This window comes from Bactrocera neohumeralis, chromosome 4 (assembly GCF_024586455.1).
Source record: "Bactrocera neohumeralis isolate Rockhampton chromosome 4, APGP_CSIRO_Bneo_wtdbg2-racon-allhic-juicebox.fasta_v2, whole genome shotgun sequence".
NCBI classification, from domain to species: Eukaryota; Metazoa; Arthropoda; class Insecta; order Diptera; family Tephritidae; genus Bactrocera; species Bactrocera neohumeralis.
In genome coordinates, this window is record NC_065921.1 from 78,332,439 (window position 1) to 78,356,924 (window position 24,486).

The window sequence follows — 24,486 nt, forward strand, 5'->3', positions numbered from 1 at the left end:
TTTAGATACTCCGCATATCATTGTTTTGTTGTTCTTGTTATAGCATCAACATAAATTATTACCCAAAAAGTTTAAAAGCACTTTATATTGTCACATTTTTGTACCTCTGGCCTCTATGTAGATCCAATTGCCTGCCGTTCATCCGACATTGCATACTTTTAGGCGGCCCAATAAAACACAGGCACTTAATTATTTGAAATAAAAATGGTTTATTGATATTTCTAGATTCCATGATGTGTTTCGACGTGTACGCAAAGCCAATGCGTTGTAAGTTCCATGTTTAAAAATTTAAAATTGTAAACATTATATATGGACTAATGTGCGAAAGCAACTGTTTTTTGTTTTTCAAAATAGCTTTGAGTTTTTTTTTTTTGGTTTTTGCGTGAATGTACAAAATTTTTTTACGTGAATATACAAAAATGGTGCATTATGTAATTGCATTCGTTAGTTTTTACGCTGTTAAAATTGGACGCGCCAATGCGTTATACAAATATTTGCAATATTTGGAAAATAATTGGCATGAGAGTGCAGACAGAGTGCTTAAAAACGAGTTCGTTATTTTTTTAGTGTTCTACTTCACATCGTAAGCTAACTAAAATAGTATAAGCGCTTGTTGCTATATGTACCACTAAACGCCTAATTCGATTGTGCTAAGCTCTAGCTGTTCAGCATTTTGTTTTTTTTTTTGTATTTAATTTTAATTTTTTTTTTGTTATTGCATTTAATTCATTTTTTTTTTTGTTTTTGCATTTAATTCATTTTTTTTGTTTTTGCATTTAATTATTATTTTTTTTGTTTTTGTATTTAATTATTATTTTTTATTTATTTAATTTTTTTATTATTTTTTTATGCTGTTGAACAATTGTGTAGATATGATTCGTATTCCAAAAATAATTTTATTTTTTACAACTATTCGTTTAAAATGCCACATTTTTACTAATTAGTCATTATGTAATACCGCTTAAGGTACCACTTAAATTTGGCGGCTAGTAAAAGTTAAAATGACGGACTATTAAACTATTGCAAACTTCTATATGCGCTTTTATGTATGTATGTATATGTGGGTGAAGGGTTGCGAATTTTTTTCTTCAAAATTGTTTCTTCCAAATTTTTTTCATTCGAAACTAAATTTTCATTTTTTAAACACAAAAAATCATAAAATTGGAATTCACTTTTTTTCAAATCAGTATTTGGGATTAAAAATTTAATTCTTAATATTTAATCCGATTTTTGGTATTAAATATTTTTTTCAAACCGGTATTTCGAATTAATATTTTATTTTTAATTTTTTTAACCGATTTTTAATATAACAGTTTGAAAATTACTTTTAATTAAAATTTTCGACATTAAAAAATGAAAAAAAAACTAAAAAATTTATTTAAAAAAAAATAAATTAAAAAAAAAATAAAAAATAAAAAAAAAAAAATTAAAAAAAAAAAAATAAAAAAAAATAAAAAAAAAATAAAAAAATTAAAAAAAAAATCTTTAAATTTCAATTAATTTTTGGTAATTACTTTTATTTTTAAAATTTTTTAACCGATTTTTGGTACAGGAAATTTTAAAAATACTTTTATTTAAAATTTTAGGTTTATATATTTTAGAAATATATATGTACATATACATACATATATTAGAGATATAAGAAACAAATTAAAAAAATTAAAAAAAAAATTTCAAATTAATTTTTGGAACAGGAAATATCAAAATTACTATTAATTAAAATTTTAAGTATTAAAAAATAAAAAAAATAAAAAAAAAATTAAAAACAAAATAAAAAAATTTAAAAAAATTACAAAAATTCAAAAAAAGAAATAAAAATATTTAAAAAAAATATAAAAATATATAAATTATTTAAATTTCAATAAAGTTTTATTACAATATTTGCAACCCTATGTGTGCCAGCAAATGCAAACTTATTATTTTTATATTTTTTTTTATCAAAAATCATAAGCGCTAAAATTGCACTTTTCATTTCACTTTTTTGTTGCTTTTCAATTATTTATTTAATTTTTCGTTTTCGCCAAATATTCTCGTTCGTGTATAAGAGGCTGTGCGTTGCGTACATATTTATATTTATTTTTTTTTATTTTCTGTTAGCTATTACAAAATGTTCTCATATGCGGTAACTACTTCGACTATTACAACAACAGCTTGCTATTCTTTGGTATTTGATATTTTTTACTATAAGTAATTTAGTTTTAAAAATACGATATTTCACTAAGCTAAACGCAAATTCATTTTGCTTTTTGTCAGTACGAAGCAAAATATAAGCAAGAATGCTTTCGAAACGCATACAATTTGTTTTAACATTGCGTGTGTTGTGCGCATGCGCAACTGCGCAGTAAGTGTTAGCTAATTGGCGCACCGTTATTGTTAGTATATGCTAATGACGATTACTATAGAATTGATTGATGCCTAAAACATGCTTCTCTTCGTGATATTTCTGCAGGATATGTGTAATAACGGAGGTGGTGTCATTGTCGCCACCCCAAACGCGTATCGAATTCTCATTTTCGAGTATGGACAGAAAGGCTAAGCAAAAGAGTTTTATTCAATATAATTTTTATAGCGCCAAAGACATTGAACACTCACCTATTAGTATTTTGGGATTACTTAGGTTCATCTGTACTTGCGGCATTTCGAGTATGGCTTTGAGTATGGGTGAATCTTGTGATAAGCCTTCGCGCAGCTCAATCAAACTGCCCGTACGATTGCCACAAAGCCACTCACATGCCGCTGCTTTATTATTGCAAGTTTTTTTTAAAGCTTTCAGTACTTCAGTCTCTTCGAAACCCATCTCTACCAGTGAGTTTATAGTTTCCGGCGTCGGCGGCATATCACGGTGACTATAGATGCGCACTATTTCCAGTAAAGCTTCGGTGTTTTCAACAATGCTCTATAATTAATTGAAATATATGATAAATATGTATAAATTGTATAAGAATTTGTGGAAATTTACATCATTGGTGAGTATGCCCGAGGGTGAGAGCAGCGATTGGCTCTTTTGCAGACCCATAGCCGCTTCCTCTATCGAACTCTCTTCGCTCTGATGTTGTATCAGCCACTCCAGCGCAGTTGAGTAGACACCTCTACAGAAAGATGGCAATATTTAGTACAAATATTGCAATTAACCGTTATTTTAACAAAGCACTTACTGCGTAACCTTAAGCGCATACTCGGCCTTCTCCTTTTTAAAACCCATATCGACAAGGCACTGCAGTGTATCATTCTGATAGTTACGTTTGTTGATTAACTTTTGCTTAAGCATCGCTATCAGCCGTGTGGCATATGGACCGGCGCCTATAATGGCCGCAGAAGCTTGCGCCAATGAGATGAGCACTTTACGCACGTCGAATTGCAGCTGCAAAGCAAAAACATAAAAGACAAATTCAATACAGTAGTCGAAAATGCGGCCACTACACTCACATTGGATTGCTGAAATATCTCATTGATGTCCACCATCGGCATGTCCACGGTATGCGGCATTACATTACGCGTGGCCGTATTGATTTCCAGTTCACGCGGCGCTTGCAAATCGCGCGTCACTGCAGTCATTTGTTGCAGATGTTGCCGTCGCGGCACCAGCAACAACATTGCATTGTCTTCAATTTTCAATTGCGCCAGCGTCATGGTTTCATTCAGTTCGGTGCCTTGGTATTCAGCGCGCATTATGCGATAACGTGGTCCCAGCTGCCGCACGTCAGTCGCGAATAGCGGTAAGGCGCTTGCATCATCGGACAATTCGAGCATTACCTCGTTTTTCAGCTCGGCAATGCGTTTGTTTATGTCTGTTTGGAAAATTAGCACACGTGCGCTGGGGCAAATGACACGCACTCGGATGTTTTGTTTGGTCACATCACGTTCAATGTTGTCGCTGGAGCCGTGTGTAGCCGAGTCTGAGCTCGAAATGCCTGATGAACGTCGTGAGCCTCTTCTGTGAAAAATAGAGAAAATCAAATTTGTAAAAATTGTTTTACATAAGTTAGGCCTTCTTTAGCACGCTATCTATCATATAATAACAGTAAGTTGTACTTAGAAAATAAATTTCGCAGTTTCTGCATAGTGCGCTGTGTTGCTATTACTCGGACGTTTAATTGCGCTCGTTTATAAAAATTTTGACAGCGAATTTAGAAACTAAGAAAATTGTATTTTATTTTTTATTTTGCTAAGCTTACTCACATTTTTGACACACGACGTGGCTGCGGCGTAAGTGTAGGAGTTGCATGTTGCAGCTGCAGCTGTTGTGACTGTGACAGCGACTGCATCGTAGTTTGCCCGACACGCGTTCCCTGCTGTTGATTTATGCTCCGCGCAGGTGAAGTTGGCACCAGACTACGGTTACGACGTTGTGGTGGTGCCGTATGACGCGCTGGTGAGACACTACGCTTTATATGTTGTTCGCATGCTACACTTGTTGTAGCGCCTGCTGCTGTATTTGAATTGGCACTTGTGGCACGTAAACCATCGGTTGATCGACTGCAAGTCGCCTGTGCAGCATCGGTTTTATCCTCACCGGCGGTTCGTTTATTGCGTGCCGCCCACCTGGCACGCATCCAAGGGATCATTAATAAATAATAATTTTTACTGAACGTTGTAATGTTAAAGTTGTACGATGTGCGTCCAGTTCAGTTAATAGTATTTTAGTTGGCACGGGCATCATGGACATATTGGAGTTTGTTGCATAGGCATTGCAGTAAACTGCGACTTTTTTCGACTTTATAGTCGCAAATACTACCTGTGTTAACTTGCATAGCTGAAGAAAAAACGTGAATTATTAATAAATACAAAACAGTACTAAAACATACAACACTACGATTTTGATATAAATAAGCGAATCTTACTAATATTACATTACTTACTAAATTTTCGCATTTTTACTCTATTGTTTATACAATTTTGTTATTGTTTTTAACATTATATTAAAATTACAAAAAAAAATTATTTTACTTCCTAAATAATCAACTTTTTCACTTTTGTTTTGCTATCGCCAGTTTTTCTCTTATCAAGCAAGAGAGCGGTGCTGCTAAGCAATTTAAATTTAACGGCGGTAATTTAGAAATTTAACGATAATTTAAATAGCAATCAGATAACATAACCGATATATATTTTAGATCTTTTTGTATATGGCAATTACTAGTAAAACTGAACAAAATATTTTTAATGTGCTTACTATTAATAATAAGAGAAGCAATATCGCACCAAAGAATCGATCACCCCTGTATATACATATAATCCATTTCAATTTTTGCATTTAAAAGTTAAATTTTTATAGCTTGCTATAGGATTGGTGTTTGAAGGTCTTTTATTTAGTATTGCCATAATCATATAGTTCATCTCTGCTAATTTATGTGTAACCATAATTATGTCTGGACAAATTTTAAAATTACTATTTTATTAAATTCCAAATGCAACTCTGGGTTGCCGCAACGACATATTTACCGATAAAAAAGTTCGATTAGTTTTTACGACTTTTCTGCGCGAGTGAGCGTTGTTTGTGCTGTGGTGATTGAAGAATTTTCTTGGAAATATTGCTGGAAAATCGATGATATTTCTAATTGAAAATATTAGTATTGATATAATTGAAAGAAAAAGTGTCTTATTAAAGTGAATGTGAGTGTTTGAGGATTATCGGAAATTATATACAATTCGTTAAAAGTTTTGCGTACAAAGTCAAGTAGTTACATGTGTGCGTGCAATGAATGGATAAAATAATCGGAAGAAAGAAAAATAAGAACGCATAAACAGCAGAGAGAAAAGAGTAGCAGACGACGACAAAGGGAAGAATCGCCATCACCGTCACAACGGCATTTGAGCAACAGCAGAATAAATAAAATTCATACAAATGTTATAATGGAAATTTGCAAAATAAATAGTTGTAAATACATTTAAATAAATAAATAATCCAAATAATAGTCAAGCAGTCATATATATTTATGTACGCGTAAGGAGTATTGATAGCATTGGCATTTATTACAAGATATGAACTTGGAAAGAATTACGCACAGTTAGGACGCGGCAGCAGTGAAAACAACTTGCTAAGCACGAAAAAGGGATACATAGGTATTCATGCGTACATACGTTCGCATATGCGGTAAGTAAGCAGGTAATAATTGTGCTATGCTCCAAGCATACACAAGAAATGTGAGTCGACGCAAAACTTGACCAAAACACCTTTTTTTTTTTTGCTTTGCTCCACACTTCTCCCAATAAAAATGAATAAGCGCTTTTGGCGATGTTTAATATGTGTGTTTTTTATGTACATTATAGCACTTTGTAGTTTATTTGTGCTCGTGGCAATTATCTCAAAACCTTTCGTTTGTGTTTTTTGGTACTATAATGCTTTCTATGCTTTGTTTTCAATGATGCGACGCTTTTCCGCTTGTGTTCTGCGTCACAAAGCCTCTAAACTGATTCTGATAATTGTGTGTTATTATGGTTATTATGTTTGTCGCGCATCCATTTTATGGTGTTATCCTGATACTGGAAGACAATTAGTTTTTTATTATGTTTGCAATGATAGCATAGCACTGTTCTTGATTTTGATTAAAACACAAAGTGTTTCACTAAATGGTATGTAAATTATCTTTTCACTGGTTTAGTTTTTAAAAATCCAAAATAAATGTAACAAGGCACTAGACGATTTAAATGGTGTTCGTGTAAGAAATTTTTTATCTGTGATGAGTATTATTTCTTCGGTGCAGCCGAAGTTAGCATTTTTCTTGCTTTTATCATAATTTAGATAAATAAATTATCTTCATATAATATTTTAGTATTTTCTTTCTCTTCTTGCAGCACCCTCGACGCCTATGATTAATACTCGTATCATTTCGCCAAAGTACATAAACTGCTCATAATCTAACGATAGCTTGTATTTAAACAAATTTGGTAAAATAAGCATAAAAAAAGAAAAAGTTAACTGCCATTTAAAAGAGAATACAATATAAAATTTAATAAAAAACAACGACCTGAACAAAAAAGGTCATTGAAAAGTAAACAAGTCGTGTTAATTAATATCAGGTAAGTGAGAAGTTCTTTTTTAATTAAATATGATTAAATATTTTTTTTGACATTCAAAATTAAATTCCCATACTTTTCTTACAGTTTATACAGTTCCAAAATGTGGAACTCCGATACACGTTCACAGAACGGCGTGAGCAATTCATCCACTGGATCGCCCAGTTATGGCGGTTATAATTCCAGCAATGGAAATGGCAGAAATGGTTCGCCACATCATCAGCAACAACAGCAACAGCAGCCAGTTAAGCAGCTTGGTATGACATCTGCCATCAGTTTGGCAGAACCACGTAGTGAAGATTTACAGAAGACCGAAGAACTACGTAAAGCTTTAGAACCGTTTAAAGTTTTCGAAACTCAAGATGAGCTTAATCATCGTATGGAGATTTTAGCCAAACTCAATACGTTGGTCAAACAATGGGTTAAGGATGTGTCAATGTCCAAGAATATGCCCGAAGCCGCTGCCGAAAAACTGGGTGGCAAAATTTACACTTTCGGTTCATATCGCCTGGGTGTACATCATAAGGGTGCCGATATTGACGCGCTCTGTGTGGCGCCGCGCAATATCGAACGTACGGATTATTTTACTTCATTCTTTGATTTGTTAAAGAAACAATCCGAAGTGACGGAGTGTCGTTCGGTGGAAGAGGCTTTTGTGCCGGTTATAAAAATGAATTTTGATGGCATTGAAATTGATTTGTTATTTGCGCGTCTATCGCTCAAGGAGATACCGGATGATTTTGATTTACGCGATGATAATTTGCTAAAAAATTTAGATCCACGTTCGGTGCGCAGTTTGAACGGCTGTCGAGTGACGGATGAAATTCTAGCGCTCGTGCCAAACATAGAGAATTTTCGCTTGGCTTTACGTTCCATCAAGTTGTGGGCGAAAAGTGAGTATGAATTGAACTTTTTTTATAGTGTTTGTATATGCTAAAAAATTTTATTTGCAATTACAGAACATGGCATTTACTCAAATTCCTTGGGTTACTTTGGTGGTGTGACGTGGGCTATGTTGGTGGCGCGCACCTGCCAGCTTTATCCAAATGCTACAGCCTCAACGCTGGTGCATAAATTCTTTTTGGTCTTCTCCCGTTGGAAGTGGCCAAACCCTGTGCTGCTCAAGCACCCTGACAATGTTAATTTACGGTTTCCGGTAAGTAGTAGCGCAAGTGCTTGCATTTAGGCAGCGAATGAATTGTTTATATATTTTTAATTTTTTTCTATTTTTTTTAACATATTGTAATATTTTTTGTCGTTTTTATTTACTTTTTTATGTTTTTTAAATATTTTTTTTTTGTAATTTTCTTAATTTTTTTTAAATTTGTTTAAATTTCTTTTTTAAATTTTTTGAAAATATATATTTTTTAATTTTTTAAAATAATTGGTTTTTAATTTTTTTAAATAAATTAAATTTTTTCTTTAAATTTTTCTAAATAAATCAAAACTTTTTTTTTAATTAAAATAATATTTTATCTATTAATTTTTTTAATTTAAATTTTTTTTTTTAATTTTTTTTTTTTTTAATTTTTTTTTTTTAATTTAAATTTTTTTTAATTTAAATTTTTTTTAATTTAAATTTTTTTTTTTTATTTAAATTTTTTTTTTAATTAAAATTTTTTTTTAATTTTTAAATTTTTTATACTTTATTTCCGCTTTTTAGGTTTGGGATCCACGTGTAAACGCTTCGGATCGCTACCACCTAATGCCGATCATAACGCCGGCATATCCACAACAAAACTCCACATTCAACGTTTCGGAATCTACAAAGAAAGTTATACTTAATGAATTTAACCGCGGCATGATTACCACGGATGAAATAATGCTTGGACGTGCTGTGTGGGATCGTCTCTTTGAGGCACCAAGTTTCTTTTACAAGTATATATTTGCGAGTTAAATGCATCTGTGTAAATATTTATTAATGCTTTGCTTTTGTTCACAGATATCGCCACTTCATAGTGCTTTTAGTCACATCCCAGACCGGCGATGATCAGCTGGAGTGGTGTGGCCTAGTCGAATCAAAGATTCGTCTATTAGTTGGTAATTTAGAGCGTAATCAACACATTTCATTGGCACATGTAAATCCAACATGTTTTGACTATAAGAAAACCGCTGCCACCACACAAACCAACAATGGCAATGAGGACGACAAAACACAGTCGGGTGGCAATCCAACAGTTTGTCAAGCACCATTCTGTTCGATGTGGTTCATCGGTTTGGAATTTGAACGCACCGAGAATTTGAATGTCGACCTTACAGAGAGTATACAAAACTTTACCGAACATGTCATACAACATGGCGTGAGTAGCATAGTTTTTGTAATAATCTTTACATATTTTTTTAAGTATTTATTTTTTTTTCTACTCTTTGCCTTGTGTAGGTAAACATAAAAATGCTGAAAGATGGCATGCATATTGAGGCGCGCCATGTGAAGCGTAAATCGCTCTCGCAGTATTTGGATACGGATTTCTTGAAGCGTGAACGCAAATCCATGGAACAGCATAATAATTTTAATAATGCAATTTTAGCTAATCGCAAACGTTTGTCGACCGAATTGTCTACACAGAAAGAGGGGGGTAGCGCTAAAAAGCCGCGCTTAAGTGAATCGGTGAGTATAAATTGTGTTAAATTTTCATTATTTTATATTTTTTGGAAAATTTTTATACACTTAATTTCGAAATTAAAATGTAGAATGAAGAAAAAAATTTTGCTTAGAAAAAAAATTAATAAAAAAGTAGTTTTTAATAATAACTATTATTAATATTATTTTTTTGATATTTTTTGTATTTTTTTTTGTAATTTCATTTTATAGAAATTCATTTTTTTTAAGTTATTTTTTTCTTATTATAATTGTTTTTTTATTTTTTTTTTAAAGTGTTTTTAATTTTTTAATAATTGTTTTATTTTTGCTTAATTTTTTCATTATTATTTTTTGTTTAATTTTTTTATTCTTATTTTATTTTAATAAAAATATTATTTTTTTTTAAATATTTGCTAAAAAAATTTAAAAAATTAAATATTGTTTTACAATTTTTTTTAAATCAAGTTATCAAAATTATAATAATATTTTTAATAAATTAATATATTTTTATAAAAATTTATTTTTTTTAAGTAAAGTTTGTATTTTTAAGTAAAATTTTTATTTTTAAGTAAAATTTTTATTTTTAAGTAAAATTTTTATTTTTTAAATTAAAATTTTAATTTTTTTTGGTATAAATTTTTGTTTTTTATTTTAGAATTTTTTTATACCTTTTTTCTATTCAAAACTTTTTTATTATTATTTTTTCATAAAATTATTATTTTCACACAAATTATATTTTTTTTTTATAATATCTGCTTAATAGAACAGTGAAACAATTAAAAAAAACTTTAATATTAAGTTTTAAATTTTATTTTTTATTTTTATTTTTTTTGTTTAATTTTTTTATTCGTATTTTATTTTAATAAAATTATTATTTTTTTTAATATTTGCTAAAAAGATTTAAAAAATGAAATATTGTTTTACAATTTTTTTTTATTCAAGTTATCAAAATTATAATAATATTTTTAATTATACAAAATTAATATTCTTTTATAAAAAGTAATTTTTTTTAAGTAAAATTTTTATTTTTTAAAGTAAAATTTTAATTTTTTTGTTTAAAATTTTTTTTATTTTAGAATTTTTTTGCATTTTTTTATACCTTTTTTCTACTATAAACTTTTTTATTTTTTTTCATAAAATTATTATTTTCACACAAATTATAATTTTTTGTTTTTTTTTTTATAATATCTGCTTAATAGAACAGTGAAACAATTAAAAAAAACTTTAATATTAAGTTTTAAATTTTATTTCTTTAAAAAAATTGCAACATTCAAATGTAAAAATATTTACTAAATTTTTTTATAAGTTTATTATATTTCCTAATTTTTTTCATATTTTTTTAAATATTTTTTTATTTTTGTTTTAATTTTTTTATATTTTTTTATATATTTTTTATATATTTTTTATAATTGGTTTTTTATAATTTGTTTTTTATAATAATTTTTTTCTAAAAATAATTTTTCATAATTTTTTTAATAAAAATTATTTCTTTTTGTTTGTTTTATAAAAGTTAATTGTTTATTGTTTTTATGGAAATTTTCTTTTTTTATTTTATTTTGTGAAATAATTATTATATATGCTTAATAAAAAGTCTAATAATTTAAATATTAAACAAACTTAAAATTTTTTATTTTAAGCTTTATTTGTTTAAAAAATCAATACATTTTCAAAATCCAAGAAACATTTTTTTATAAAAATAAATTTTTTTATATATGTATGTACATACATATGTACATATGTACATATGTATGTATATTTTTTAAAATATTTATTTAATAAAAAACTGTAACAATTTAAATATGTAAAGAACTTTCAAAATTATTTGTTTTTAAGTCTTTAAACTATTATCATATTTTAATAAATTAAAAATACTGACAAATTTTCAAAATAAATGAAAATTTTTTTTTATAAAAATTAATTTATTTTTTAAATTAATGTTTTTTTTATATATTTTTAATTTATTAAATTTTTTTAATTAAATTTTTTTTATTTATTTTTAATTTATTAAATTTTTTTTAATTAAAATTTTTTTTCAATTAAAATGTTTTTTTAATTTTTTATAAAAATTAATTATTTTTATTTTGTTATTTTTCATAAAGTTTTTATTACTTTTATTTATTTTATTTTTGTGTTAATTTTTTATATAAAATTTTATTATAATTTTTAATATAAAAAAACTCCGAACTCCAAAAATTCCAAAATCTGCATTTCGCCAGCCTTTAACCCTCACTTTAGCAAATTCATTAAAAATTAGCAATTTCTTTCCATTTACAGCAAACGGAGGAGAACTCAAATGCGTCAAGTGATGCCGGCGGCTTAACGCCGACCACACAGCCGACTAGCGCGCCGAGCTTCACGCCCGATGCAAAGAACACCAATAATGGTGGTTCTGGTTCCGGCTCCGGTTCGAATTCGCCACGCAACAGCAATGGCAATGGCGGTGGCAACAGTGTCAACAATCAAAACACAAATAGTAATAGCAGCAACAGCACAACAACAACACCAACAGCTGCAACTGCTGCTGCTAGCGCGGAAGTGGCCTGCTCGTGACCGACGCTCACCACAGCACCGAATCCGATACCGCCGTCGCTGCCGCAACCGCCGCCGCCGCCACCACAACAACAACAACAACCACAACAAACACAAACTCATTACATGTCGCATTCACTTCATAACACCATACACAACACACACACCACACTCCATCACACACACTCATCCATCGTTTCGCATTCACAGAAATTTCGCAAAAACAATAATGCCGCAGCCGTTGCCAATTCAAATAGCATATTTAGTCAGCGTGCCACCTCAATACCGGGACACACCAGCAACACCGCAGCAATGGCATTCAAGCAGGGCTTGCCCACGGCCTCGTCCATCTACCAAAGGAACAACAATAGTCGACGTTTGCAACATCATATGTCTTCGGCTGGTATGCCGGGTGTATTGGGTGGTAGTGGCGGTGGTGGTGTGATTGGCGGTGAGAAGCCGCTAACCTTCTCCACCTCAAAATCGACAACTGCAAATGCAAATGCCAGCAACAATCAGCATCAATATACAAATTATACAAATTGCGACAACAACAATAGGAATAGTAGTTATAATGCCGGCGCTGCTTCGGCAGTTGCTTCAAACGCTGTTGTTGGCGGCACCGCAACTGTCACAGCCAGCATTCCCAATAGCAACGACAACAACAGTTTTAGTTACAATAATTCATGCAACACAACAACAACAACGGCGGACGCCGATGACAGCGACGATTTGTTTATGATGAGCGATAACACTACAACAACAACAACAACTATTAATTGTAAGTTTTTAACACAGCAATACTATTTATTATTGACTTTTAGCGTCCAGCAGAGCGAAAGTATTATGACTGGATACCGATTTATACCTCTTATGCTCCTATTTCTCCTCTAACTGTACCTATTTATATATTATATACATATACATATATATAGCTGTATTTTATCTATTTACTTTGATTTACATATTACTTTTATTGCGATTTTACACGTACAATTTTTACAGAAAAAAATATTTCTCAGTGAAGCATAGAAAAATAAAATAAAAACAAAGAAACTAAAAAAAGATAAAAAAACAAAAAAAAAAAAATTAAAAAAAGAAAAGAAAAAAAAAACAAAAAAGAGATATATTTTTTTAAACAAAAAATTATACAATGACGATTTTTTACAAAATAATAAAAATAAAAAGCAAATAAAAAAATTACAAAAGCACAAAAAAAGAAAGAAAAGTGAAAAAGCAAAACAAAATCTTATTTTTATTATTAATTTTTATTGATTTATTTTAACTGTTGACTTCTTTGATGGCAAGACGAAAATTAGCATGATTAAAACCCAACGGTTGAAGGTTTGAAAGGTTTAACTTATAAGTAACCATAGCAAGTTACTTAAATATAATTTTTATTAAAAGAAATATAAATTTAACGAAAATTTGTATCAATCGAAAAATTTCAAAATAATCCTTTCTATTAATACTAATTATATATTCGGGGTTTATTTCCAGTTGCAAGCCAGGAAAAATGCGTTTCTTTGCGAATTTTTTCAAAGAAATATTTTTTTTTTATTTTTACATAAAATGAACATTTACAGAATATAAACTAATTTTTGGGGGGGTATTCTGGTCTGGACGTCTAAATGTCAGACATTTTTCAAACGAAGATAAAAAATTAAAAAAAAAATTTATTATCCATTTTTTTGTATAAATTTTACCAAAAAAATACAAATAAAAAAAAAAAATTAAAATGAATTAAAAAAAATAAAAATAGAAAAATAGAAAAATCGTTGATTGCAGGTCGGTTAAGTGGGGCTGCAAAAATAAAAACCGTGCTTCTTGGTTGACATGATTGATTCCAACTCTTGTAGTTATATAAAACAAACGGATTAACCTTTGCCAAAAAAAAATTCACCAAATGGCATGTAAAAAAGATTTTTTTACTCCTTTTTTTTTGATCTTTTTGAATTTTTTATAAATACTCAAATCTATTCTTTTTTCGAGATCCGCGCGTTCGAGGCGCGTTAGAGAGACGTATAACAAAGATTCTTATTAAATATTTAAAGAAATTGGTTAAGTAGAATTTGAGATATCATGTTAAAAACCTCAAAGAAAGAGCAGAAAAACTCTGTGTTTGTGTGGATCGCTCCGTTCAGCCAGTTTAGACGCCACGACACAAAATCCTCTGCATCTACGAAAATAATTTGAATTTGTAAAAATCCGTTTGAAAGTATAAATTTTGAAAATGTGCAAAAATAGATTTTTTTGTTTTCAAATTTCCTGACCAGAATACCTTCTTAAGGGTTTACATGGATTTCCTCGGGTAAAAAACAGCCCATTTTAAACAATTTTTTCTCAGATAAAAAATTTGAATATTTTATTAGAATTTTTTGTTGTTACAACACTATTAACAAAGAAATTCTGAAATGTGAAAAAAATATTTTAAACTCTGTCATTGCGACGCCATTTCCTTTTTTGAAACCCGCAAACCTATGTAACCCCTTAATAATCGGTGATACATTTTGAAAAATTTTGGATTTCTTTGAGCCCGTGGCCCATCTGCAAGGACACCTCCGAAAAAAGGTGTCTAGCGGTGAGGTTGTTTTTTCTGTTTAAAACTATCTCAAATCCAAAACCCAAAATTATATTTGCTATAGATGAATGCGGGTAATGTTCGAAGAACTAGTTAAAGTTTTGATTTTTAAATTGACGGCTTCGTGGCTTGAAAACTGAAATTATTAAAAATCTTGCGCCTTCGATTATTATCTGACAAATGCAACTAAGAAGGTCGTGTGAATACTTCAAGTCGATCGGCACAGCGCTTTCGGAGAAAATTTGCTCAACGACTCTAAAAACAGCGTTCCGAGAATGACGCGTTTAAAATTTTGCGAGCCAATTACGCTAAGCGAAACTTACATATCTCGAAATTATTTGCAATATCAGCTTCCTTTCGAAGAATGTTTTCACGTATACATACATATGTATGTTTGTAGATTCGGTATAGTACTCGTACAATATTTGTAAAAAAATTTAATATGTGTATTATATTTCTTAGCAAGAAAAATAATAAGAAGACTCAAACTCTTAAAATTTGTGAGTCATATTTTTTCTAAATTTTTAGGCATATTTCTTGACCAAAAATATTTTAAATTAACCGATATCCAATTGTTAAATTATAACAATAAGACGCTAATAATAACATTAAAAATATTTAAAATCAGTAAAATATATTTTTTCTACATTTTTCGAAGAAAATATTTATTCACTTTTACTTAAAAATTAAAAAAAAAAAAAATACATAGCAAGAAATCATAGTTTTTACGCTTGCCATCAAAGATAGCATACATACATCTACTTGTATAAGCTTTTTTGCAGAAGAGCGTGGTTTTTAGAAAGGATTTTTAGCGTATATTTAAGGGGAAGTGAAATGTTGTTCGAAAAAACAATATTTAATATTATAAAAAAAGGTGCTTCTCGTTCTAAAGTTGTTTAATGTAATCAGTATCTCCCTAACTTATAAGCAATAGTAAAGATTTTTCCTGCTACAGTTGTAGAACTGAGTACAGAGTATATTTTGACCGAGGCTTGGTTGGTTTCTTAGAGGCGTTTTATAACTCGTCGAAGTCTTGCTACTACTATTAAAGTACTCTGTTTACTGATACCAACTGTGTTAGATCGCTCGAGTTGCGCTGACACTTTCAAATTGTTTTGAGAAAAAGTTAAAATCTTAGTATTTGAGCTTTTGCAATGTTGAAAGCTTTCATACGTTTCGAAAATTTGCGTCTGTTAACGATTTGCTGTTTGGTAAACTGAAAACTGTTTCAAAAGTTCAAGGTTTCATCAGTTTAAATAGCTTTGTCAGTGAAAGCTTTCTTTACAAACCTTGTGTTACCTAAATCGTTATGAATTTAGTGTTTTAGGACTTAACTTTATAAAAATAAATTTTAACTTTCAAAATACGAAGCACTTTTAAAAACTTTTAAGATGTTTTCGTAATTTTTTTTTATATAGAATTATTAATCTACTTCAATTCATTGTCGAAAGCATACGTAAGTCAAAGATTTCATAAAATCTAAGCTTTTTAATAAAAAAAAAAATGTTATAAAATGTAAGCTTTGCTGTTTGAGTTTTCATAGCTGCTTTTTCGTAAGCCAGAGTTTTCATATACTTGAAGAAAAGCTTTAAAATGTTGGTTTTCATACCGTGAGTGCTCTTTAAAAATTTAGAGCTCTCGTACACTTCAAGTTTTATGTGAGCTTTCATAAATTCGCTGTTTTTTTATAAGCTTTCATTATTTCTGTGATTTTCCTGTGTTAAAATGAAAATTCAAGTCTCTTACGAATCCTCTAGGAACTGATTTAGATCGCCAATGATGGCAACGAAAGATGAAAATGAAATTTTTGTATTTTTAAAATGAAAGTTTTCATTAAACGAAAGTCTAGTTTTGAGCTTGTTTGAACACTTCCTATAGTGACGTTACACTTGGTATAGTGACGTTATAAGAGCCGAGAGCAGTTTGCCATTTAAACAACACGCGAATTTACGCTTGGCTTGGCTTTGAGCGTCCACTCTGTGGGCAGCCTAAAGTTTCTAAACTCACGCCCAAAGCCTCAGGTAAGCTTAGGTATTTGCAGGTGAAAGCTTGGTTTTCCAGCTCAACATCGCAGGCAGGTTGCTCTAAGCTACTTCTCTTATTATGGTGGTCTGTTGGTATTTCCGTCTACTTGCTATAATTTTCTTCTATAATTCTATTAGAAATCGTATCACTGAAAAGTGACGTGATCAACTATCTACTGTTGGGGTAAGCTAAGTAATTTATATGCATATAAGGTGGTAAAAGTAGTAAGTAAAAGCTGAACTGTTGTTCATAACGGTTTTTTATTTTATAGTATTAATATAAATATTATTTTTGCAAATAATTAATATACAAACAAAAAAACTAAAATATTTACATTTTTCTGTTTTCTCTCTTTTTTGACTCTTTTGCAGCATAAAAATCTTTTAATTATAAGGAATCATATATAAACACATGCATATATCTAAATATATATAGCCTAGCTTGTAAGGATACTTAAAGCAGCGAGTCGATGTGGTTCATCTAACCACAAACATTTGGGTGTATACAATTATATACGGCCTATGGCTTAACTCCACAACTCATTTGTAAGTACAAGTTTTTGAAATATGCTACAAATTATTAAAAAAAAAAATAGAAAAATTGAGAAAGAAACATTAAACATTTTAGAAAAGCATTAAAATTAATCTATGAATAACATATTTAAAAAAATATTAAATATTAAAATTTTTGAAAAAGTATTGAAAATTTTAGAAAAATATTGAAAATTTTATTGAAAAAATATTGAAAATCTTAAAAAAATATTAAACATTTAAGGAAAACTTTAAAATTTATAGAAAAATATAGAAGTTAGTAGAAAAATATAAAAAATTTTAGATGAACATTAAAATTAATTAAAAAATTTCAAATTTTAATTAATTAAAATTATTTTAATAATATAAGTTTTAAATAATAATTTAAAATTTTTAAATTTTTTAAAAATTACTAAATCAAATTTTTAGAAAAATAATAAAAAAATTATTAAAATTTTCGAAAAATTTCAAAATGACTAGAAAAATATTAAATATTACAATTTTTAGAAAAAATTAAAACTTTTATAAAAATATTGAAATTTTTAGAAAAATATTTAAAATTTAAGAAAACTTTTACAAAAATATTAAACATACTACATACATATGTATGTATGTATATAAATAAAATTTTTAGAAATTCAAAAAATTTTAATATTTTTGGTAAAATATTAAAACTAATCTACATATACCATAAATATTTTTTATACAAATTTTAGAAAAATATTAAAACTATGCTAAAAATAAAATATTAAAAATAAATTTTTTTGGAAAAACTTTAACATTTTTAGAAAAAAAATTAATGTTAATGTTAATGTATAATTTAATGTTAACAATTTTTAGAGAAAATTAAAATTTTATAAAAATATTGAAATATTTAGGAAAATATTAAAACTAATCTATAAATGAAATACAAAAAAAAATAAATATTAGAATTTTTGGAAAAACGTGAAATATTTCGGAAAAATATTAACATTTTTGGAAAAATATCGAATTGTTTTTATAAAAATATTAAAAAAATTGAAAATTTACAATTTTTATATTATAAAATATTAAGAAAAATTTTTTTAAAAAATTTTTTTGAGAAATTTTTTGAAAAATTTTTTTAAAATTTAAAATTTTTAAAAATTAAAAGAAAATTTAAAAGCAAGTAAACAATATTAAAATTTGTATTATAATTTTTTTTTTGAGTGTTTAAAATATTATTAGAACTTTTAAAATTCAATTTTAGGATATTTTAAATTTTTTTAGAAACATTTTAAAATTTTTAGAAAATAAATAAAACTTTTAGAAAAAATATTAAAATTTTTAGAAAAAATATTAAAATGTTTAGAAAAATTTTAAAATTAAAATAAATACTGAGAATTGTAGAAAAATATTATAATTTTTATAAAACTAAAATAAAATAAATATTAGAAATTTAAGAAAACTACCAACATTGATTGACATTAAAACACAATATTAAATATTGAAAAGTTGAGAAAAATATTCAAATTTTAGAAAAGTCATACAATTTTTGAGAAATATTAAAAATAATCTTAAAACTTCAAAGAAAATATTAAAACTTGTAGAAAAAAATTAAAAGTAAAAAAAAAATATTGAATAGTTTAGCTAAATATTAAAATTTTTGGAAAAATATTAGATATAAAATTTATAGAAAAATATCACAACTTACGAAAAAAATTAAAACTTTTAGAAAAATTTTAAAATTTTTAGAAAAATCTTAAAAATTTTAGAAAAATTTTAAAAGTTCTGCGAAAAATATTAAATATAAAATTTATTAAGCTTTTTAAAAAAATATAAAAATTTTAGAAATGTTAATATATATTTTTTTATTTTCTCTCCACAGAAACATTTAATTGCAACAATTGGCATAGCGTACAAGTTCATTGTCTTTAAATTACACATACATGCATAAATATGCTGATTTATAAGGGAGAGGAAGCTTACATTGGCGCAAACTCCGAAGATTTGGCCAAGAGATTTGGATTTCGGACCCAACGACACTACAAGAGCGTTACACGCGGCACATAACATTCTATATATGTACATATGTACATACAACGGGCCCCGTTGCTGCTTTAATTGGCTGAACGTCCTTTCCAACGTCGTACATACCTACATATGTGTCTATATTTGGCCAAACATTATGCTAAGCAACATTTTAATCCTTCTCCTAGATAGAACCTTCTACTACTAGTACTACTCTTAAGCAACTCTACATGGATAACAATTCGCAATAATTGTTATTTAACTCTTTTTTTTGCAGCGATTTCGCAACGCATACAGAAAGCGTAAGAAAGATGCAAGCGCTGTGTTGCACCGTTTTGACAACAAAAACAAGTGAATTTTTATGTTAGGCTCTATCTCACGACCGTATATGCTGACCACACATACAACACAACTTGACTATGGTTACATACATACATACAAACGTATTTACTCACATACAAACTCTACTAGACAACAACAACAACTCAAATTTCTGCGAAAGCAAACCTTTTTTACTACACTTTTGGAAGAAAAAAATTAAAAACAAAATGTTTCTTAACAAACATTTAATTTTTTACCAACAACCCACTACACGTGACCCACTCCTATTTATTTGAATTATTTTCCAAATCCACTTTTCTTCACCACCACTTCCTCATTACCAACAAACACACACACACACACTTCCTTAACGTTTTTATGAAATTCGACTCGTCTCAACTTTAAAACTTAAGCTCGTCTGTTAGTTGAAATTAAATTGATACAAAAATGCAAGTATATTGAAAGTGTTACTTAATGCTGAAAAAAGCCGAAAAAACTATGAAGCAACAAACAAAGATGCGTAAGAAAGAAAGAAAACTGAAAAACAAAAACTGGAGAAAAAAGGTAAAGAAAAAATTCAATAATCATTACAAAAAAGTTTCAAAATATTTCCAAATTACATTTTATCCATAATTTACATTAAATAAAAAATAAAATAAACCTAAAAAAGTTACAGAAATAAAGCGCAAAAAAAAAATAAAACACTGTGTTTTTAATTTTAGCATTAACATTTTGTGCTTCGGCAAAATAAGCATATTATTTAATTCAAAATAAAATCACAAATTGTATTAGAAAGCTCAAGTGAAAGGACTGAAATGCTTTAACATGAAGGTTTTGTGTTGTAAAAAGGCATGCAAAGCTTTTATGAACGTGAACTTCACTAGTTTTGTGCGATAGCTCAAAGGAAAGCACTGAAAAGCTCTAACATGAATGTTTTGTACGGTTGCAAAGCTCTTATATAACGAAAAATTTATTAATTTGGTGTGGAAGCATTAAAAAACATTTATGTGCGGTTGTAAAGCTTTTAAATAATGAGAAATTCATTACTTTTGTGCGAAAGCTCATAGGAAAGTACTGAAAAGCTCTAACATGAAAGATTTTTGCTATTGCAATAGTATACAAAGCATGCAAAGCTTTTTGTAACTATAAATTCATTAATTTGGTGCGAAAGCTCATAGGTCATAGCACTGAAAAGGTCTTTATTTTGAAAGTTTTGTGCTGTTGCAATAGTGTACAAAGCATGCAAAGTAAAATAACTGACACATATGAAATTCATTTGTTTTGTGTGAAAGCACTGAAAAGCTGTGCTAAGCTTTCGTTTTATTTGAAAATTCAAATGCAAGCACTGAGATGTGATTTAGGCAATAGTACGCTTTGACGCACACACAAATATATGTATTTTGCTTTTGCTTTATAGGAAAGTTCCGTTGGTTAAGCTTTTACTTAACGAGAAAGCTCAAATGCGCTCAATTTTCAGTTCCAACTATAAGTAGCAACACAAGCATGGAAACGAAGAAAATTATGAATTTTATGCGAAAGCTGAAATGGAAGCATTTAAAAGCCTTAAAAAGCTGTCGTGTTAGTTGAAAATTCATATGCAAGCACTACGATGTGATGTTAATCAGTAGTCGTAGACGACGCACAAAGAATATTTTTTTCACTTAGTGGGAAAACTTAGATGGTTATGCTTTTATTTAACGAGAAAGCTTAAATGCGCTAAATTTTCAATCCCAAATATAATCAGCAACATGAGCACGGAATTGAAGAATGTTGAATTTTATGCGAAAGCTCAAGTAAAAGCGTTAAAAAGCGTTTGAAAGTTTGCACGATTTGTGAAAATTCATGTCAAAGCTCTAAGGCGCGATGTTAATCAACTTGGACACATAAAAATATATTTTCATTTATGAGAAAGCTCAAATGTAAGCGCTGAAAAGCTTTCTCAAAGCTCATTGTATAAGAAAGTGTATATAAAGGTACGAAAAGGCGCTGCTAAGCTTTCACTTAACGATTTCATATCAGAAAATTTACATGAAATTGCTGATAGACTCTGTTAAGCAATCTTTAATTGGTTGTCTAAAGGCAATTAGACTAATAATTTGGAACGTGTTTCGGAAAAAGTAGGTTCGTAGTACCCCTCATAACTTGTCGTTGGATGAAAGGATCAAGGGTCATTCGTTAGTTAATAGTTTGCCCTTATGAATCAGCGAAAACATTTTTCGAAATTTCACATACATATGTACATATTCGAAAACTTTGAAGTGAAGTTGTGGTCCTCAATGAGTCCATACTTTTTTCGGATTGCCTTTATTTGATTTACGTATGATTTGGTTCATAATGAATGACGCCTCCCGCGCTGCGTCCAATATTCGGTCGACATAATCGTGGATAATGCGCATCGTCAGAGAGAGATATAGTGCGCACCGAATGAGTTCATCAGCCATAGCGCACAACAATTGGAGCTGTGCCCAACAATTTTATGGAAGATTTTGCGAAAGGATCTTGGTGTGTGGGCTCAAAAACCAAATCCCTGCAAGAATTGAATTCGAACGAGCATCAAGCACATCGCACTTTCGGTGAATGGGCCCAAAACGAGCTGATAATCGCTGCCGACGTTCACAAAAAACTTTGTTCAGCGATTGGTTGAATGGACACGTTACTAAGCAAAACTGTTGGGAATTTGGTGTCATAATAACCACAAGCCATTGTTGAGACGCCGTTACATCTTCGAAAAGTCAATGTTTGATCTGCTCTATGGCTGGAGGGAATCAGTGGTTCATATTTCTCCAAAAATAAAGCCGGCATAATGTTACAGTCTATGGGAAAAGCTATAGAGCCATTATTACTGACGTTCGTGCCTGAATTGGAGTATGTGGATGTTCTGTGAACTATAATACCTATATATACTATATGTATATATTATATAATATTTATCAAAAGTAATAATTATTTATATTTTAACATTTTTTCATAATAATTTTTGTAAGCATTTCCATAATCAAGAAATCGAATAGGGTATACCTTGAAGAGCATTTATTTGCAATAAGAAAATAAAACTACACAAACAACAAATAATAATTTAAGTTCAAAACAATGCAGCGGAATGCGATAGAAAAGCAAAAGCACTAAAACAGTAAATGTGGATCGTGAGAGTGAGCAACGGCAAACAGGGTTCAATGACACTTCTAATGCAGGACTCAAGTCGGGCTTTTGGCAAAACAAAGTATCCGCTAAATTAGTCAAGTAAATAAGATTGAGGGTGCAAGTCGACGTTGTGGATATTTAAATTGTTAAATAAAAATTATTACGAATTTTATAAGTTTTTTAATAAAAATAAATAAATAAATCATCAAATAAATAAAAAATGCAGTTATATAAATAAAAACAAATATTATTAAAAAAATTGTTTGCTGTTATGGAAATTTTGGTAAGTAGCAGATAATGTTAAAAATATATATATTATTATATTCCGTTGCATTGACAGTTGAAGAAATGATATGAACAGTATTTTTAGATTTTAGCCGTTTTAATAAATCTTATGTTAAATATTTATTTTAATATATTAAATTAGGTGTTTTGAACATACTTGTATAAAAAATAAAAAAATGTAGTTGTCTTGAAAATTCTTGATACTTTTTTTCTTCATTTTTATTTAATAGCTTTTAGAAAAGTTTAAGTTATAACTTGATTGATTTTTTTAGACATCATCTGTGGTTGTTGCATTAGAACAAAATGTTTTTTTTTATAATTATAAATTATATATTTTTTAAAATAATTATTTTTTCCAAAATTCATATTTTTTTTTTTAAATTTCATAATTTTCAAAAAAAAAAAAAATTTTTTCAAAATTTTCCAAAAAAAAAATATTAATAATTTTTTTCTTTAATAATTTTTTTGTTGTATTAGAAATATTAACAAAAAAAATTATAATTTCTTTAATAATTAATACAATTTTTTTTTCATAATTAAAAAAATATATATAATTATATGATGAAATATGTTATACATTATAATTTTTTTTTGAAAATTAGGAAAAAAATTTTTAAAAAAAAATTAAAAAATTATATTTTTTGTTTGAAAAATATGAAAAACAAATTTTATTAATTTTAAAGAAATTATAACCGTTTTTATAAATATGTTTTTTTATAAATATATTTTTTTATAAATATATTTTTTTTTATAAATATATATTTTTAATATTTTTTTTGATAATTTATTTTAATAATTTATTTTAATAATTTATTTTAATAATTTTTTTTAATAATTTTTTTTTAATACTTTTTTTTAAATAATTTTTTTTATAATAATTATTATTTAAAATATTTTTTGTTTGGAATTTTTGTTATTTTTCTATTTAAAGATTTTATACTTAGGCACAGTGTATCTGATCCACTTCTAAGTCTAGCATATGGGGAAGATATAGAGAAGAGTCTCTGTGTTTTGAAACAAGAAAAAACATTGAAGTTGTATGACAGCTATGTATATGCTTTAGTGGTCCGGACTGAACAATTTGTTCAGAGAATGTAGCATTGCCTTGGAAAATATTCTATAACAAATTTCGTAAGGATAGCTTGTCAAATAAAAAAGTTTTCCATACAAGGATTAGATTTTGATCGATCACTTTGTATGAAAGCTATATGTTATAGTTGTGGGTGAAAAAAAGCCTTTATTCCATTTTTTTTTCTCATATAAATAAAATATTTTAAATTATTGCATAATTAAATATTTTTAATTTATTGTATAATTAAATTAAATTTTTAATTATTGTACAGTTAAATATTTTATTAAAATTTTTTATTGTTACAAACATACACTATTAACAAGGAAATTCTGAAATTTTTGGAAAAAATAGTTTAAACTCGAACATTGCGACACCATTTTCGGTGACCCTTCGGAAAAAAGATGTGCCTGCGTTGGCA

General features: G+C 28.3%; 3 protein-coding genes across 6 annotated transcripts; 2 read left to right on the forward strand and 1 right to left on the reverse strand.

Annotated features, from left to right (window-relative positions):
- Positions 1-2,055: 2,055 nt before the first annotated feature.
- On the reverse strand, positions 2,056-4,976 carry LOC126755507 (ubiquitin-associated domain-containing protein 1). Of its 2 annotated transcripts, XM_050468127.1 has the most exons (7): positions 4,860-4,976; positions 4,180-4,753; positions 3,427-3,934; positions 3,156-3,361; positions 2,960-3,089; positions 2,593-2,896; positions 2,056-2,532 (listed from the first exon to the last, which is right to left on the reverse strand). In XM_050468127.1, the coding sequence occupies exons 2-7, from the start codon at positions 4,563-4,565 to the stop codon at positions 2,384-2,386; spliced, it is 1,683 nt and encodes a 560-aa protein (XP_050324084.1). In that variant the 5' UTR covers positions 4,566-4,753; positions 4,860-4,976; the 3' UTR covers positions 2,056-2,383. The 2 variants fall into 2 exon arrangements, with proteins under 2 accessions (XP_050324084.1, XP_050324086.1); XM_050468129.1 differs by lacking the exons at positions 4,180-4,753; positions 4,860-4,976 and adding an exon at positions 4,033-4,121.
- Positions 4,977-5,474: 498 nt separating this feature from the next.
- LOC126755506 (poly(A) polymerase type 3) lies at positions 5,475-12,305 on the forward strand. Of its 2 annotated transcripts, none has more exons than XM_050468126.1 (8): positions 5,475-6,103; positions 6,793-7,017; positions 7,102-7,907; positions 7,974-8,170; positions 8,678-8,892; positions 8,957-9,314; positions 9,395-9,622; positions 11,870-12,305. In XM_050468126.1, exons 3-8 carry the CDS (start codon positions 7,118-7,120, stop codon positions 12,143-12,145), a joined length of 2,064 nt encoding a protein of 687 aa, XP_050324083.1. In that variant the 5' UTR covers positions 5,475-6,103; positions 6,793-7,017; positions 7,102-7,117; the 3' UTR covers positions 12,146-12,305. The 2 variants fall into 2 exon arrangements, with proteins under 2 accessions (XP_050324083.1, XP_050324082.1); XM_050468125.1 differs by having other exon boundaries at positions 5,475-6,091.
- On the forward strand, positions 12,235-20,272 carry LOC126755517 (probable serine/threonine-protein kinase DDB_G0282963). Of its 2 annotated transcripts, XM_050468155.1 has the most exons (4): positions 12,235-12,905; positions 17,102-17,275; positions 19,107-19,456; positions 19,527-20,272. In XM_050468155.1, the coding sequence occupies exons 1-2, from the start codon at positions 12,251-12,253 to the stop codon at positions 17,104-17,106; spliced, it is 660 nt and encodes a 219-aa protein (XP_050324112.1). In that variant the 5' UTR covers positions 12,235-12,250; the 3' UTR covers positions 17,107-17,275; positions 19,107-19,456; positions 19,527-20,272. The 2 variants fall into 2 exon arrangements, with proteins under 2 accessions (XP_050324112.1, XP_050324111.1); XM_050468154.1 differs by having other exon boundaries at positions 19,107-20,272.
- Positions 20,273-24,486: the final 4,214 nt, after the last annotated feature.

Bases quoted from the DNA above. Each gene is read 5' to 3' on its own strand.
- LOC126755517 (XM_050468154.1), top strand. From the start codon at position 12,251: ATGTCGCATTCACTTCATAACACCATACACAACACACACACCACACTC.
- LOC126755507 (XM_050468127.1), bottom strand. From the start codon at position 4,565: ATGATCCCTTGGATGCGTGCCAGGTGGGCGGCACGCAATAAACGAACC. The intron at 3,362-3,426 runs GTGAGTGTAGTG...TTTGCTTTGCAG, and splicing joins AGATATTTCAGCAATCCAAT to CTGCAATTCGACGTGCGTAA. The intron at 2,897-2,959 runs GTAAATTTCCAC...AATTAATTATAG, and splicing joins CGGGCATACTCACCAATGAT to AGCATTGTTGAAAACACCGA.
- LOC126755506 (XM_050468126.1), top strand. From the start codon at position 7,118: ATGTGGAACTCCGATACACGTTCACAGAACGGCGTGAGCAATTCATCC. The intron at 7,908-7,973 runs GTGAGTATGAAT...TTGCAATTACAG, and splicing joins CATCAAGTTGTGGGCGAAAA to AACATGGCATTTACTCAAAT. The intron at 8,171-8,677 runs GTAAGTAGTAGC...TCCGCTTTTTAG, and splicing joins ATGTTAATTTACGGTTTCCG to GTTTGGGATCCACGTGTAAA.